This window comes from Apostichopus japonicus, chromosome 16 (assembly GCF_037975245.1).
Source record: "Apostichopus japonicus isolate 1M-3 chromosome 16, ASM3797524v1, whole genome shotgun sequence".
Taxonomy (NCBI): domain Eukaryota; kingdom Metazoa; phylum Echinodermata; class Holothuroidea; order Aspidochirotida; family Stichopodidae; genus Apostichopus; species Apostichopus japonicus.
Genome location: NC_092576.1, coordinates 39,225,532 through 39,241,110, shown reverse-complemented (window position 1 = coordinate 39,241,110; position 15,579 = coordinate 39,225,532). Strand labels below are relative to the sequence as shown.

Below are 15,579 nucleotides of genomic sequence, written 5' to 3'. Positions count from 1 at the left end.
GGTGGTGATTGTGATGGTGAAGATTGATGGTGATGATTGTGATGTGGTGGTGGTGATGATTGTGATGGTGATGATTGAGATGGTGATAGTAATGATGGTGAGGATGGTTCTGATGATGGTGATGGTGGTGGTAGTTGTGTTGGTGGTGATGACGGTGATGGTGATGAATATGGTGTTGATGATTGTGATGGTGTTGATGATGGTGTTGATGATGGTGATGTGGTAATGGTGGCTGTGATGGTGATGATCATGATCATAATCGTGGTAACATTTGGTGATGATGATGATGATGATGATGATGATGATGATGATGATGATGATGATGATGATGATGATGATGATGATGATGATGATGATGATGATGATGATGATATGGTGATGGTGATTTTTGTGGTAATGGTGATGTTGATAATAATGTTGATTATCATGGTGATAATCGTGGTGATAAAGTGGTGGTGTTGACAACGGTGATGGTGTTTATGGTGGGGATGATGACGGTGATGAATATGGCGATGGTGATGATTATTATGATGGTGAAAAGGTGATGCTGATGATGTTTATGTTGGTGATGATTGCGATAGCGATGACGATGATGACGGTGGTGTTGATGGGGATGGTGGTGGTGATGGTGGTGGTGGTGGTGATGGTGATGATAGTGATAGTGATGATGATGATGATGATGATGATGATGATGATGATGATGATGATGATGATGCTAGTGATGATGATGATGATGCTGCTGATGATTGTAATGATGGTGATGGTGGTACTGTAGTTGTGGTGATGATCATGACTGAGGTGATGATGGTAATAGTGATAGTGATTATGGCGATGGTGATGATGGTGATGGTGATGATTACGTTGATGGTGTTAATAATGGCGATGATGACCGTGAAGATGATTGCGATGGTTATAATGATGACGATGGTGGTGATGGCAATTGGGATGGGGATGGGGATGGGGATGATGATGATGATTAAGATGATGATTAAGATGATGATTAATATGATGATTAAGATGATGATTAAGATGATGATTAAGATGATGATTAGGATGATGATTAAGATGATGATTAATATTAAGATTAGGATGATGATTGGGATGATGATTAGGATGATAATTAAGATGATGATTAAGATGATGATTAAGATGATGATGAAGATGATGATTAAGATGATGGTGATTAAGATAATGGTGATTAAGATGATGGTGATTAAGATGATGGTGATTAAGATGATGGTGATTGTGATGATGGTGATTGTGATGATGGTGATTAAGATGATGGTGATTAAGATGATGATGATTAAGATGATGGTGATTAAGATGATGGTGATTAAGATGATGGTGATTATGATGATGGTGATTAAGATGACGGTGATTGTGATGATGGTGATTGTGATGATGGTGATTGTGGTGGTGGTGATTGTGATCTTGGTGGTGAAGGTTGTATTGATGATGGTGATAGTGGTGATAATGGTGGTAGTGATAGTGTTGGTGACGGTGAATGGGGTGATTAAGATGATGTTATGGAGATCTCCCTATTCTCCAAGTATCACATGACATAAAAAACAATCAAATTAATGATGTGAGGTGTCGAACGGAAAGTAAAAGGGGCATATTTATAGTTATTATTGTTTTTGTAAATATCTCGCAAACATTGTTCAGCTGTGTAAATATGCGGTATATACCGGAGAGTAATTATATATAAAGCGCACGTCGTTAATGACAAATCGAACAAGAAGCTAAGACATCGTGCCGCTGGAACATAGTAGGAAATGGAAATTAGCAATGGTATCTCTTTTTATAGGATTCATTTTAAAGGTTATTTGAATCCAGCGTCTAATCACCAGCTAGTCTCTGATTCTGTCTCTTTGTTAGTCATGTTTCATTTTCTTTATTCATCAGATTCCATGACTGTCTGCTGCCTCCTTATACACCGATGCATGATTTGTTCAACTTGATATCAAAGAACGTTAAAGGTAAAGTAACAATAAATGTTGATTGACTAATTATGGATTGATTATGTTATCTTGCCTTCTTCTGTACATATAGTTGTTTCTATATTCTTCTCGTAATTCAGGAACATTAAAGATATACAGATTAGATTTTGTTAAAACCGGCCAGAATAAGACCATTTCTTCTTTTTACACAGATGAAGGAAGGTAATTTAACAAATCATTGACACAGCTGAAAAAGTGCTTTGGATTTTTTTTTATAAATCATTTAAGTTTCTTGTAATATACTGAGCGTTTCGAACATTTACTTTCCCACAGAAAAAAACCCCAGAGAGATCAAAGGATTACAAACTTAAATTAAGCCTAGACCCTGTACAGTACAATCAAATGGCTACTACATAGTATAACAGTGAGGGGAGATTGAATATGTTAACATCAACGAGAACAATTTCTCTCTAAAATAAGATAAGACAATGACGTGTTTTGAATGTCGATTAAATCGTTGTGGACAATTTGAACAGGATATGGGAAAGGGGAGGGGGTCCTAGTGTAGTTGGTTGGTGAGAGTGAATAATAAATCACCCGGGCTACACATGTTTATTACAATGACTTCCAACATGGACGTAGCTGGTGCCCTGAATCTGATGCAAAAACTTCCAAAGTTACAACTGAAGACGTTCTAGACTAAATACAATAGAAACACCTGCGGTGTGGTTTGAAAAAATTAAAATTACAACATAATACAGAGTACAAACGTGAAAGAATTCTCACAGCGGTAAAATAATGGAAGCGGTACCACTGGTTGTGCACAAAGGTGAAAAGTGAAAATAAATTAAGTAAAATGTAGCCTGCTCATATTTTCATTAGAATATTCCAAATAGCATAGCGATGATCAACTTACCGATATCTGTCAATAATAGATCATGGATTGTATGCAACCTTCACGCTTTAAGGACAAATGCTCAGGTTATATGATTGCTTTCAAATCGTTAATTTTTGATTTTAGATGTTTATAAGCGATGTTATAACTATCAGAGATAGATCTGAAACATGAAGTTAGATTAAACTCGACGTTTCAGTTTTTAAAACTTAAGATATCTGAAAAAGAATGTTAATATGCATTAACTCAAAACTTGTTATAAATTATTGGAAAAAATACATTTACAGATATCTGCTATCTCAATTTCAGTAACTGAAAATGAAACATATTTGAAGCGATCCGTGTAAGGTTTGGTATAAATTACATTTCAAACGCACATACAATGTTTGAAATGAGCATTGTACACAATTCGTGTATGCTTTATGTTATAAACATATATCCAATAAATGCACATTAGAAGACAAATGCTGAATAGTTGCGAATATGTTTTAACCGTCTTCTCAAGTCTCGAATGATGGTAACTAGACCATTCTACATTAAAAATAGTTTAGTGTTGGAATGCAACCAGACATTTTATAGATATATTTCTGTGATAAAATTATGTCGGTATCACACATTTAGCTTTGGAGAAAAACACTGAGACAAACTGATTGCTCCCCTTGGCCTTTATTCTTGTACGTTTCCTCAATCTTCAAGTAACCAATCTTGTATTCAGACGAAACTTAATGGACTCAAACAATCAAAGAAAACTATCAAATTAGTTTCACTGATCGCTCTAATAAGCATAATGTGTGAATTATTTAGTTTAAAGTGATGCCTTTTGCGTGAAAAATAAACGGAATTCAACTGTTTACTATGTATCCGTCAGTACCTAAATCTATAAAAGTTTGACCTGATCAAAACATCTATTATAACATTGACTGCCGTTCTATCTTGTATCATCTGTTTTGATTGTTGATACTAATAACCTACCCTAATCCTGCTTTCTTTTTACTTATATTTTAGTTTTCTGGATGCCTTATGGATCAAGCGAAGGGTACTACAAACTAAATCTCCAGTCTGGTCGTTGGAAGCTGACATTTGGACGTTCTATACTCTTCCCGGTGATTATCTCCCATTGTTTATTTTAATATGAACCCTTGATGGTTCAACTCACTAAAAGTAACCCACCGACTGGAAATTATTTTAAACCAATGCTGGTCATTTCAAAGGAAAATGTGGAGATTATTATTATATTGCACCCACTTAACTATATCATGGCGGAAACAGCTCAGAAGTTTTTATGTTCTGCGATTTAAGTGACGCAGAAGTAACATCTAACTAAAATATAATTAAGCATGTTTACTAACTTCATTGTGTGATATGTCATCGATGGTAGATATAAGGGGTTTTGAGGTATACCAACGTTTGGTCACAAATAAACAGTGCCGCTTCCCTATGCTTTTGAAAAGAAGTGCACTTTGAATAGGCGGTACAAGAGGTGTTTGTTATCTGATATATTTCTCACAACAGTAGACATTGTGTACAGATATACGGTTCTGTCAGTTTATACTGTAATAGAGAGTAGAAGAGTGAGCAATGAATCTGGATTAATCAATCTGTAAATGTTTCAGTAAACATCCTCACCACAACGACATCACTGGTGGGGTCAAGGGGTTGGGGGAAGTTATGGTTAGGGATTGACGGGTCGGATGAAATAAAACGTTTTGAAGAGAACTTGGAGGGAATTTGCTAATTATGAAGGTGAATCTTTAATGTTAGCACGGAACACAAACATGTTTGCACTATGTGTCTTGTAGATGCAGTGACATGTACTCGACTTCGTATGAAAAATAATAACACATTGAAATATTCAATTTGCGTGCATTGCTTGAGCGATAGTGAAAGCATAAGTTTTATTGCTAAAGTTTCAAAATGTTTTGTGCTGATGATTGCGGTAGGGATGATGATGGGGATGGTGGTAGTATGATGATGGTGATGATGATGATGATGGTAAAGATGATGATAGTAGTGATGATGGTGTTAATGATGATACTGGTGAAGATGATAATAGTGGTAATGATGGTGATTATAGTGTCGGTGGAGATTGTAGTAATGATGATGGTAATAATGATGATGGTGATGAAGATGGTGATGAAGATGGTGATGAAGATGGTGATGATGGTAATGATGGTGATGATGATGATGATGATGATGATAGTGGTGATGATTGTAGTGGTGATAATTGTGGTGATGCCGATGGTGGTGGTGATAATGGTGGTGATGATGATGGTGATGATGGTGATCTTGGTGGTGATGATGACGATGCTGGTGATGGCGGAAATGATGGTGATGGTGATGATGGTAACGATAATGGTGATGATGAAGGTGGTGATTGTGGTGGTGATGATGGTGGTGGTAATGGTTATAATGATTGTGGTTATGATGATTGTGGTTGTGGAAGTATGATGATGGTGATGATGGTGGTGGTGGTGGTGATGATGGTGGTGATGATGATGGTGTTGATGATAATATTGGTAAAGATTATGTTAGTGGTGATAATGGTGATGGTGGAGATTGTAGTAATGATGATGGTAATGATGATGATGGTGATGATGAATCTGGTGATGGTGATGGGTGGTGGTGGTGATAATGGTGGTGATGATGATTACGGTGATGATGGTGACCTTGGTGGTGATCTTGATGGTGATCGTGGTGGTTATGATTGAAGTAATGATGATGGTAATGATGATGACGGTGATGATGGTGATCTTGGTGGTGACCATGGTGGTGATGATGATGGTGATGGTGGTGATGATGGTAATGGTAATGGTAATGGTGATGATGGTGGTGGTGATGATGGTGATTATGATGATGGTGATGATGAAGTTGGTGATGGTGATGGGTGGTGGAGATAATGGTGATGATGATGATGATGACGGTGATGATGGTGATCTTGGTGGTTATCGTGATGGTGATGACGATGATGGTGATGATAGTGATTGTGATGATGGTAATGATGATGGTGATGATTGTAGTGGTGATGGTGGTGATGATGGTGATGGTGGTAATGATGGTGATGGTAATGATAATGGTGATGACTGTGGTGGTGATGGTGATGGTGGTGGTAATGATAATGGTGATGATGGTGGTGGTGATGATGGTGATTATGAAGTTGGTGATGGTGATGGGTGGTGGTGATAATGGTGGTGATGATGATGACGGTGATGATGGTGATCTTGGTGGTTATCGTGATGGTGATGACGATGATAGTGATGGTGATTGTGATGATGGCGATTGTGATGATGGTAATGATGATGGTGATGATTGTAGTGATGATGATGGTGGTAATGATGGTGATGATGGTAATGATAATGTTGATGATTGTGGTGGTGATGATGATGGTGATGGTGATGGTGGTGGTGATGGTGGTGATGGTGATCTTGGTGGTGACCGTGGTGGTGATGATGACGATGATGGTGATGGTGGTAATGATGGTGTTGATGGCAATGATAATGTTGATGATGGTGGTGGTGCTGATGATGTTGGTGGTTTGTGGTGGTGGTGACGATGGTGATGTTGATTATTGTGATGGTGGTGATAGTGGTGGTGGCGGTGGCGATGGTGGATTTGGTGGTCGCGGTTATCGTGGTGGTGATGATCCCAACTTATAATGTTAGGAATCGAACTGAAATTACACGGGCGTCTATATTGTTAGTGGTAAATTTATCTCGTTACCGGACCGGAAACATTGTACAGCTAATTGTTGTATGTAGTTTATCGCCGGAGAAAAATTAAATATATTAATTGAACAAGAAGCTGGAGCATTGTGTAGTAGGGATATTTGAAAAGCCAAACATTACAGTACACAATAATATTCAAGTTGCATGCAATGCAGAGTAATATGAAATAAAAATGCGTTTTATTGTTGAAATATTTTGTAACCTGATTCACGGTAAATTATTTACAGTCATAACTTCTGTTCTTAATAATGATAATGATGATTACGAAGAAGATGATTACTATGACGAAGATTAATGCCAAAAGATGATTAATCCTTGCTATAAAATCTCAGGCATCAATGTTCATATGCAAAAAAGTGATCCTACTTTCTATGATATAGCTAACGATACATTTGTATTCCTCACAAACGGATACAGCAGCTGGTTTGCCATCAGAATATATCATTCCTGTTGGACAACACTATAATTTAACAGGGAAAATAGCTAACATATTTGAAGCAGTATTATTTGAGAAACATTCTTTTTATCTCCAAAAACAATACGATCACTTCTTTGAAATTAAATCTCTGTCATCAATTTCATGGGCAACATCTTCATTATTCCTGCTAGAGAATATTTATTATTTTTTACAAGGAAAAAAATAAAAAATATTAAAAGCAGTATGTCTTGCTTTTGGAAGTTATATTTTTGTTTACTCCATTCATACCTTAAAATTGATATTCAAATTTTGTTATTTACAGACGAAACAAATTGGAGATGAATTGACGGATGCAGAATATCGTCAAGAGGTAATGATATGCAAATAGTAAATATTCTACTTCATTTTGTAAATCGACCAGAATGATACATACATATACATATGTTATGTGAAATTCCTGTGTCATCCCATATTTAATAGCTATAAATCAATAGCATTAAAGCACGTGTTCTATTGTAAACATGTAAACATTTGTACTTTTAAACATTGTTTTTTTTTAAACACGAAATACTTCCAACAATAAACATTTTATATACATGTGGGCATGGTACGGCTTAAACAAGACCCGGTGGAATAACATGAAGTCATATGGTATGATATGATAAAAGATTCCTTATAATAGTAGGCAAAACTCGTTAACATTCAGAGTTTTCTTAATTCAACTTACTGTTTGGTTACTTGTCAGGCAAGTAACCTATGAAGTAAAGTTTGTGTGCAAGCGTATGTGTGTGGCGCCCTAGCCTGTAAACATGATATATCAAGATAGGTAACGTCTGTAATTATCATACGTGACATATGGCTTCCCCATAACCAGTACAATAATCGTAATGTTTTGTGTGCAGGTCAAGGTCATTTGGGGTCAGCAAAGATCACATTTTAAAATATTATAGTCAAAAACCTTGTAAACAAGATATAGTGAGTACACGAACCCTATTATTTCGGAAGGAGGTCACAGTTCATTTCTGGTCCACAAGGTCAATATATCCAAAGTCCTTTATCTTGAGAGTTTACCTTCAAAAAGAGATTATATGCCTGTCAGATTACCCAAATGAAAAGTAAGATTGCTTCACAATTTGGAATAGGTAAATGCTCATTTAAGGTATGCAGAAATCAAACCCAGCGAAATATCTAAAGGTCAAGTCTCCATAAAGATGTTAACCTTATGCTGATTGGACTTCCCCGTATGTAGTAGAAACTTCTTGTTGTATTAGGTTAAGTTAAATGTCGGCTTAAGTATATGTGGCCGTATGAACTTCAGCCAGGGTTAGCTTGCGATCTATTATTGTGCTGCTTCATATGTAATACATTTAAAGGCATGTAACTGTATGGAGGGGATTCCCTGCGCTCTTTTTTTTAAGCATAACAAATTTGGTAAGGGGAAATTGTTTTCTTTACTGGAAACTTGTTGTTGATATGAGATCACCTTTTATTTTATAACCAAGTATTTCAATGCCAAAACGATGGATTTAAACATAGTAATAAAAACCTGTACCGAGGAACTGAACTGATCTTTTATTTAGCCTTAACAGTGTGATTATAATACGTATCATTACACTTGAAAGCTAAATCTCTTGAATATGAACATCCGAAACAGTAAAAGCTCCAGACTTACCTTTTTTGTACCACTATGACATATCAACACTTCAATTATGTTTTAATGGATTTTTAGATGTGACGTTTTAAGTACTTGGTAGGATGGATGTGGTATGTGGATAGTAGTATTTTAATGTGAGCACAACATTAATTCGCATGTATTATTGACTGTAAACATTACAACTAATTAAAATCATGGTTAACAAATTTATCGTCGCATCAGAGTGTTGATGAAAGAATGATAGGTACCACGAGCAGCAGAGCAGTGAATTATTATGTTTAATTTAATTGTTTGAGGTTTCTTATATGTGACAGCGCACTAAAACATATAGTTTATAAATGAGATGGTTTAGTTCGAGAGGTTTGTATTGACTAATGATGTGTGATTATAAACTACCTTATATTAGTTAAAGGTAATTATGATGATAGGAAGTTCATTCAAAATTGATGCCATTCGTTACATGCATACCATTAGTTTGTGTGTTTTGAGAGAAAGTTGCACTTTAACATAAGCAATGAACTCATTGCTTATATGCAGTTTTTTTTATCGACTAGGATTCATTGTGGCAAGGAACGAGAGGTTTTGTGCGGGCGGGGAGGAGTTGGGGCATCCTTCATGTTTTATCTTATTTTTACGTTGTTTCCTTCCATTTTTTTTTAAATTTCTTTAGGTTGAAAGCTTCCGTCATCGCAACAGGTAAAGAAATAATGCTTATAGCGTGCAAGTTTGAATCACTACAGAACAAAACAAAACAAAAACAAGGGATTTTGTTTAATCCCGACATAGAACTTACCATTATATCCACGGTATTGCACCCAAATAATTACAATGTTACCTTTGTGAGACTTTGATACATTGAAGTAAATATCAAGTTCCAAAGGTTCATATTTGTATTTAAGTAAACATGAACAAATGATTATGCAAATTTAGGGTGACTCCGAATGTTATTAATAACATCCAAGTGGATTATTATTGTTATTTGAAACAATGAAAACAGGCGAAGACTCTCGTGACCATTCAATCAACTTGAGATATTTATTCATTTACTATTTAGACACAAAACATTGCTGTAGTTGCGTATTACATTTTATATAAGTATGATTATGTTGCAATTTTTCAACCCTAAACAATAAAATTAACATTTTAAATTTGATGATATCACTCGCCAAAAATATGAAGTTGCTTAATTAATAAAGTTGGATTTGTAAGAATTTTAATATTGTGTCACTCTGCTATTCCTATATATTTTCCAGATATTGATTTGAATATATTAACCTTGTCAGCGCCAATGTGGTTCTAAGTTGTCAATTGCCAAATCACTCACTGATTATAAAGAACTTGGAGAGCAGAATGTCAAACCTTATATGATCGTAAAATGTAAATGTGTTTAGTATTGAAAGGTTGACAGAAAGGGTATGGCATGTCATGTAAACGACTTACGAACGTTTTGGTCGATCATAGGTTTTAAAAAAGCTTCTTAATCAACGAGGCTATCGTAGACCAGACTAAATAACAATGTGTAAAGTTCTTGTACATAAATTAAATCACAAAACTGATAAACAAATCATAATTTGACACCCCTCTCTTAATACCACTCCACGGAGGACAAAAAAAGTAATATATCATTCGGCTCCTCTTAAATGATCGTCCCCATCCAATGTCAGCTTCAATCTGAAACTCATTCATGATTCTTAATATTTACATGACTGTGAGTTTGCACTTTTGTTTTCAAAGATCATGATGCTGATTTGAATCTACACATGGTGTCTCTCTGATGTTCAGAGATAGATTTGATGTTTCTACCTTGTCAAGGCCAATGCAATTCTAAGTTTCATTTAAAATGTAGCTGTCAATTGCAGCAAAACGTAGAATAATTGATAATCCACTCACTGGTAATAAAGGACTTGGAATGCAGCAACTCATACCTTGTATGATCTTAAAATGTCAATCTGTCTTATATGTTAACTTGGAAGTACTGGTGACTATTTGATGTACTATAAATGATATAAGAGTGTTAAGATATGTCGGTTATCATTATGCACTAGTTGATCTTACTTTATTCCAAACAGAGATTCCCCATGGCAGCAGACCTGGATAGTCTCGAGAGGAAGCCGAAATCTTGAAACAGAATAAGAAGATGACGATACGTTGTCAAGTACAGGAGACATTGATGTTGATATAAACTCAGGTGTCACCATAAAATAAGTTCAGTTTTCAACACATTACTTCATTGCAGAAAGCTGCAGTGGCGTGTATAAGATATCAAAGGTGGGGGATAAATTTGTTCTCGTGTATGGGGTTTTTGAGGTCCTTGTCCCTGATAAGTAACCGCTTAAAGTTTAATTGGGCATTAACACCTCATCATTGGAACATTCATTAAGTCTATAATAAGGTCTAATGGCCAAGCTTTGTTAATAATTATTTGGTTGAAAGGGTGTGTAACTAACAGACATGTCTTATATTCCCCAGACTGAATGTAAGCAGGTCCAAAACTGAACCATTTCCCTTCGCATGGCGGAAGAGGAGAGGGCATTGACCTCTATCCACCCACCCTTAACCCACGCCACTGGGAAATTGTATGAATGACTGAAAAACAGTAGACACAAGTAGCATTTACAGCACAAATACAAAATGGTTATTTATTGTTATATTATTGGTATGTTGGCAGGCACCTTTATTCAACTGAGTTCTATGTGAGAAGAACTAATGAATCATATTAAGTTTGGTATCAGGTTTGCTCAATTTATGTTGAATTTGCTACAATATTACCCTAGCATAGTTTTAGGCTTTTCTCGGCTGTTATATGAAGGGTCAAGAACCTTTAGGATAGAACGTGTACCAAAGGAAAAGTCTTGTCTCTGTGAACGTTAATCCGCTTCCTTTCTAAGTGCGGGGTCCTTCCCTTAAAAACAGACACGAGTAAAATGGAGCAGGTTTATTTTAGATTATAAATTAGGTTAATAATAAGGTACTAAGACAAGTCTCTACAACCCAAAGTATTGGACAAGATCAGTTATTTAATATAATCGATCCTCAACATCGTTTAATGTCACATAAATATTCATTGTTAAACAAAAAGAGGCAACATGCTCATGTACTTGATACATGTGTAAAAAGCAGAAGCTACTATTTGTCACGTGATCTCAGATCCATAGCCATAACATATCAATAGTCAGCTGCCAAATTTCCAATGTTGTAACAGTGGCTTAGGAAGCTATAAAGAAGTGTGGGACAGAAAAATACTGTAGTATTCACCACTAGTAGACATATGTAGATTATATAGTGACTGCGACGGGTTGCCAGAAATATATTACGGCTAAATGACTACATTACCTAGACTACACGAGTGTCAGTGTTTCATTTCAAGTTTGACATTTCCTGCCCCCTCCCCTCTGAAAAAATGAGAAAATTGAATACTAGAGCATTTTGAGGTATACAAGAAATAAAAAAATAATAGTTTGATGCTTGACACACCTTTCTGTAAATATAAGTGATCCGCTTGAAAGATTAGGTATGACTGTCATGGAGTGCATCGATTCCCTAAGTTAAATGTAAATTGCCAGATACACTCCTGTCCCCATTTATCAAAGTGATGGGGGTAGCGGTCCATTTGAACCTGTTCCTACTCGTTTGTTTATCTTTTATTTCATTATTTGAATAAACAAATTACCCACTCACCTATGTGATTCGACGGTAGATTAATATAGGGGCTTCAATTATGTTATGAGCTCAATTCTCCCTGAAGCTCAATATGAAATGAATGTGTTCGTTCCAATTCACACTTTACTTGTTTTTCGATAATACTGTTTTTTTTTTCTTTGTCGTTCATGCTTGTCTAAATTTTTAAACATCAAAAATATTCTATAGTATCATGTAACACGTTCGTAAAGAATTACAACGGCAAACAGTTTGATGTGAATAATAGGGCATAATATTGACATGGGTGAGTTATAATTTAGTCATCATAAAATTGGATTAACAAATGAACATTATTTTATAAAGAAGATTGACGTCATGATCCAATTATTATCAAAAGAACATTCCAAAAATATTTTGATTGTGAACTTCCCGAAAACCTGAATAGGTTTTGTTTCTTGCAACAAAACAAATAAGAATAGATTTAGGAAGTTACATCGGAATCAACATGTTTCTACTTGTTTGCAACTATAAATATCAACCTTACAATTCTTCTTAAAGTCATGTTTGATGTTTTAAGTATGCTGGTGACTATTTAACTACAATAAATGTCTGAGGATTAAGAGGAGCTTAAGAAACGTAAGACGTCTAAATGCGTGGAGAAAATGATACCAATAATTAATTCTCGTGATCAAACCTAAGTGATATAAATAACCTCCCGCATCGGAGATGATATTATTTTAATATCTTTATAATATTCAATGTGGTAAAGTTCTTGACATATTCATGAGAATTGAACAAATATTTTCTATAAATAACATTAAAGAACATTTATTAAATCCATATAACAATTATTTCATGGTGATAACTCAGCGATAGAACATACCATGCATGTTATAGTGAGGCCTCATATGTTCTTTTGAATTCTTACGTACTTTTATTACTTTTCTTATCATTGCTCGTCTAAGCTTCTCAAGTTTTGCCTTTTTTGCATAGTGTCTTTCTTAAGAGAACTAGAAATGTAAACCGAAATGTGTATCTCATTTATTTCTCAGAGCTTATGATTATAACACTAATCCAGAGCGCTACAGAATCAGACAATTTGAAATTATTTTCTTAATTATAAAGGTAATAAGACGTTAAATGCTGATATAAAATCATGGTGCAACATAATCCATTTGTTAAAATATCTCAGAATAAATTTGTCTTTTTAGCTATAGTTCGTTGCTTTGTAAGTGCTTAATAGTATTGTTTTTCTTTTATTAAATTACATTTTATTTCATATTGGTTTTCCGTCAAGAAATTGAAACATGCAGTATTTACTTCGACATTATATAACCTTACTTAAGCTTCAAAATCATATATAATTATAGAAAAAACATATACCTTTCGTTTGCAGTTTTAAATCAAATTAAATTCCAGGAATTATAAATGAATAAGAGTTAACTTTTTTTTTATCAATATCATGATTGTATTTATCGATCAGTGAATAGATTTAACAAAATTAAAATATTTATGAACAATTTGTGTCTTTTGAATAGCTTCGTTTTTGCTTTTTATACGCAATGCAAAGCAGACTGGAATATGCACGGTTATTTTAAATTTGATCTTCATTAAAACTGACATTGAGACAGTTGAGCATATTCGTGCCAATGTGGCTAATACTAATATATACAAATATATCTACGATGGAGTTATTTCGACGCTCCATGACCTGGCCTTTATGTTGCGTGGCTTAGTACGTTAATAAGGACTTTATTAGTTTTACACCATTAGTGACAATATGGCGTTCCATGTCATAGAATAACTTGTTGCGACACTAGCTGTTGCTCTTCACTCGACTTGGCAGTGCATGACTTGTGAATTCTCTTGCTTTGTGACATTCATAAGTGAACTATGATAAACTTGAATGAATTGGATGAATATATTTTCTTGAAAGTTGTGAAGAAATGGAAAGACAGGGAATGCGTGTTTTCAAAGATACTACGTTTATTTTCAGTGTATAGCACAATTGAGTGAACGTTAAGCACTGTTTTAAGATGTTTTAATATATCCAAGCATATTCCAGCAATTGGCCAGCATGCCAACAAGTTATGAGTAATTCTTTCACAAATGGCGATATTTTATATTCAGTATTTATTGACCCATCGTTATTTGATGGTCCGTTGACTGGTTTCTTAAATGTGCTTTATTATTTACTTTAGTATGATCGTTGTTTAGTGTTAGAAATTTCTTGCCGATAGGGTTGCCGCCCCCCCCCCTCCCCCGCCCCACCATATCACAAAGCTTCATAAAGTCTACCCTCGACCCAATCCATGGACCCAAAATATTGCTCTCATTTGATAGTGTCTCCCCACCTCCGTAATAGCCAATGTTCGGTGGGGACGGATGGCAGGCAGACCTTGCAGAGTATATGTTAACTGTGTGTTAATATGTGTAGGCTAAAGTGATAAACATAAAGAGATTAATCATTACTTGGTTGATTGTGTTAAATGGTGGGAAAGTGCCAGTTACACGATAACAACTTAAACAACTGTTATGTGGACTCCATCTGTGCAGTCAGTCGGGGAATTATTTTGGTAAGTAACCTCCCCTGCCGCACGTTTCTGAACATTTACACAAAATTCAAGAATATAAATTAGCACAATCTTGCTTTCACACCAAATCATGTGTATTATGTATTGTGTAATCATACCTCAGAAAGCACCCTTGCTGAAGTCTTAACTTGTCATGTTCTTTCTGTAGGAGGCTCATACAGGCGCTCCTATAATGGGTGTTCACTTCAACGATCCCTTTGACAACCCCCTTCTCTTTAAAGCCCTTCCTTTACCTCTACCATTCCATAAATATTTAAATGCCACTAGCGATAAATTAATTGAAGAGACATACCATATTTAATTCATTTACACACTACAAAATTGCACTTCAAAGTTGTTATGTGTCCTAACATCTTTTGGCGATCAAAGTTAAAGCACCAACCTAAACACTGTCATTGCGGTAGCTGGATGAATATGAGAATCTTCCCCCTTTTAATGGCATGAAATAGAAGACGTATGTTCTAAAATATTAATCGTGCGGTCTTTAAAACACTCATTGAAGCATGTTGACGACGATCTATCTCGTTTACTATCGGAATTACATGTTTGTTTCTATAATACGTACGAAAAATCTTAATACGTCGTAACCATTATATTATTGTGTGGTATTTAATCGTATTGCTCATATCGATCGCAAGCTTTCCGATTCCACCCCATCCCCTGTCATCCAAATTTCGGTTGCATCTTGGTTACTCTGACGACTCGACGATCAATTAA

General features: G+C 35.3%; 1 protein-coding gene across 1 annotated transcript in view; it reads left to right on the top strand.

Annotated features, from left to right (window-relative positions):
- The window catches only part of LOC139982323 (uncharacterized), a 17,977-nt gene extending 4,302 nt beyond the window's left edge, over positions 1 to 13,675 (top strand). The window contains exons 2-6 of the mRNA XM_071995039.1: positions 1,906 to 1,979; positions 3,841 to 3,938; positions 7,298 to 7,345; positions 9,300 to 9,325; positions 10,699 to 13,675. Of these exons, the coding sequence (XP_071851140.1) occupies positions 1,906 to 1,979; positions 3,841 to 3,938; positions 7,298 to 7,345; positions 9,300 to 9,325; positions 10,699 to 10,762 (310 nt within the window). The 3' untranslated portion in view covers positions 10,763 to 13,675. The remainder of the gene's footprint in view (positions 1 to 1,905; positions 1,980 to 3,840; positions 3,939 to 7,297; positions 7,346 to 9,299; positions 9,326 to 10,698) is intronic.
- Positions 13,676 to 15,579: the final 1,904 nt, after the last annotated feature.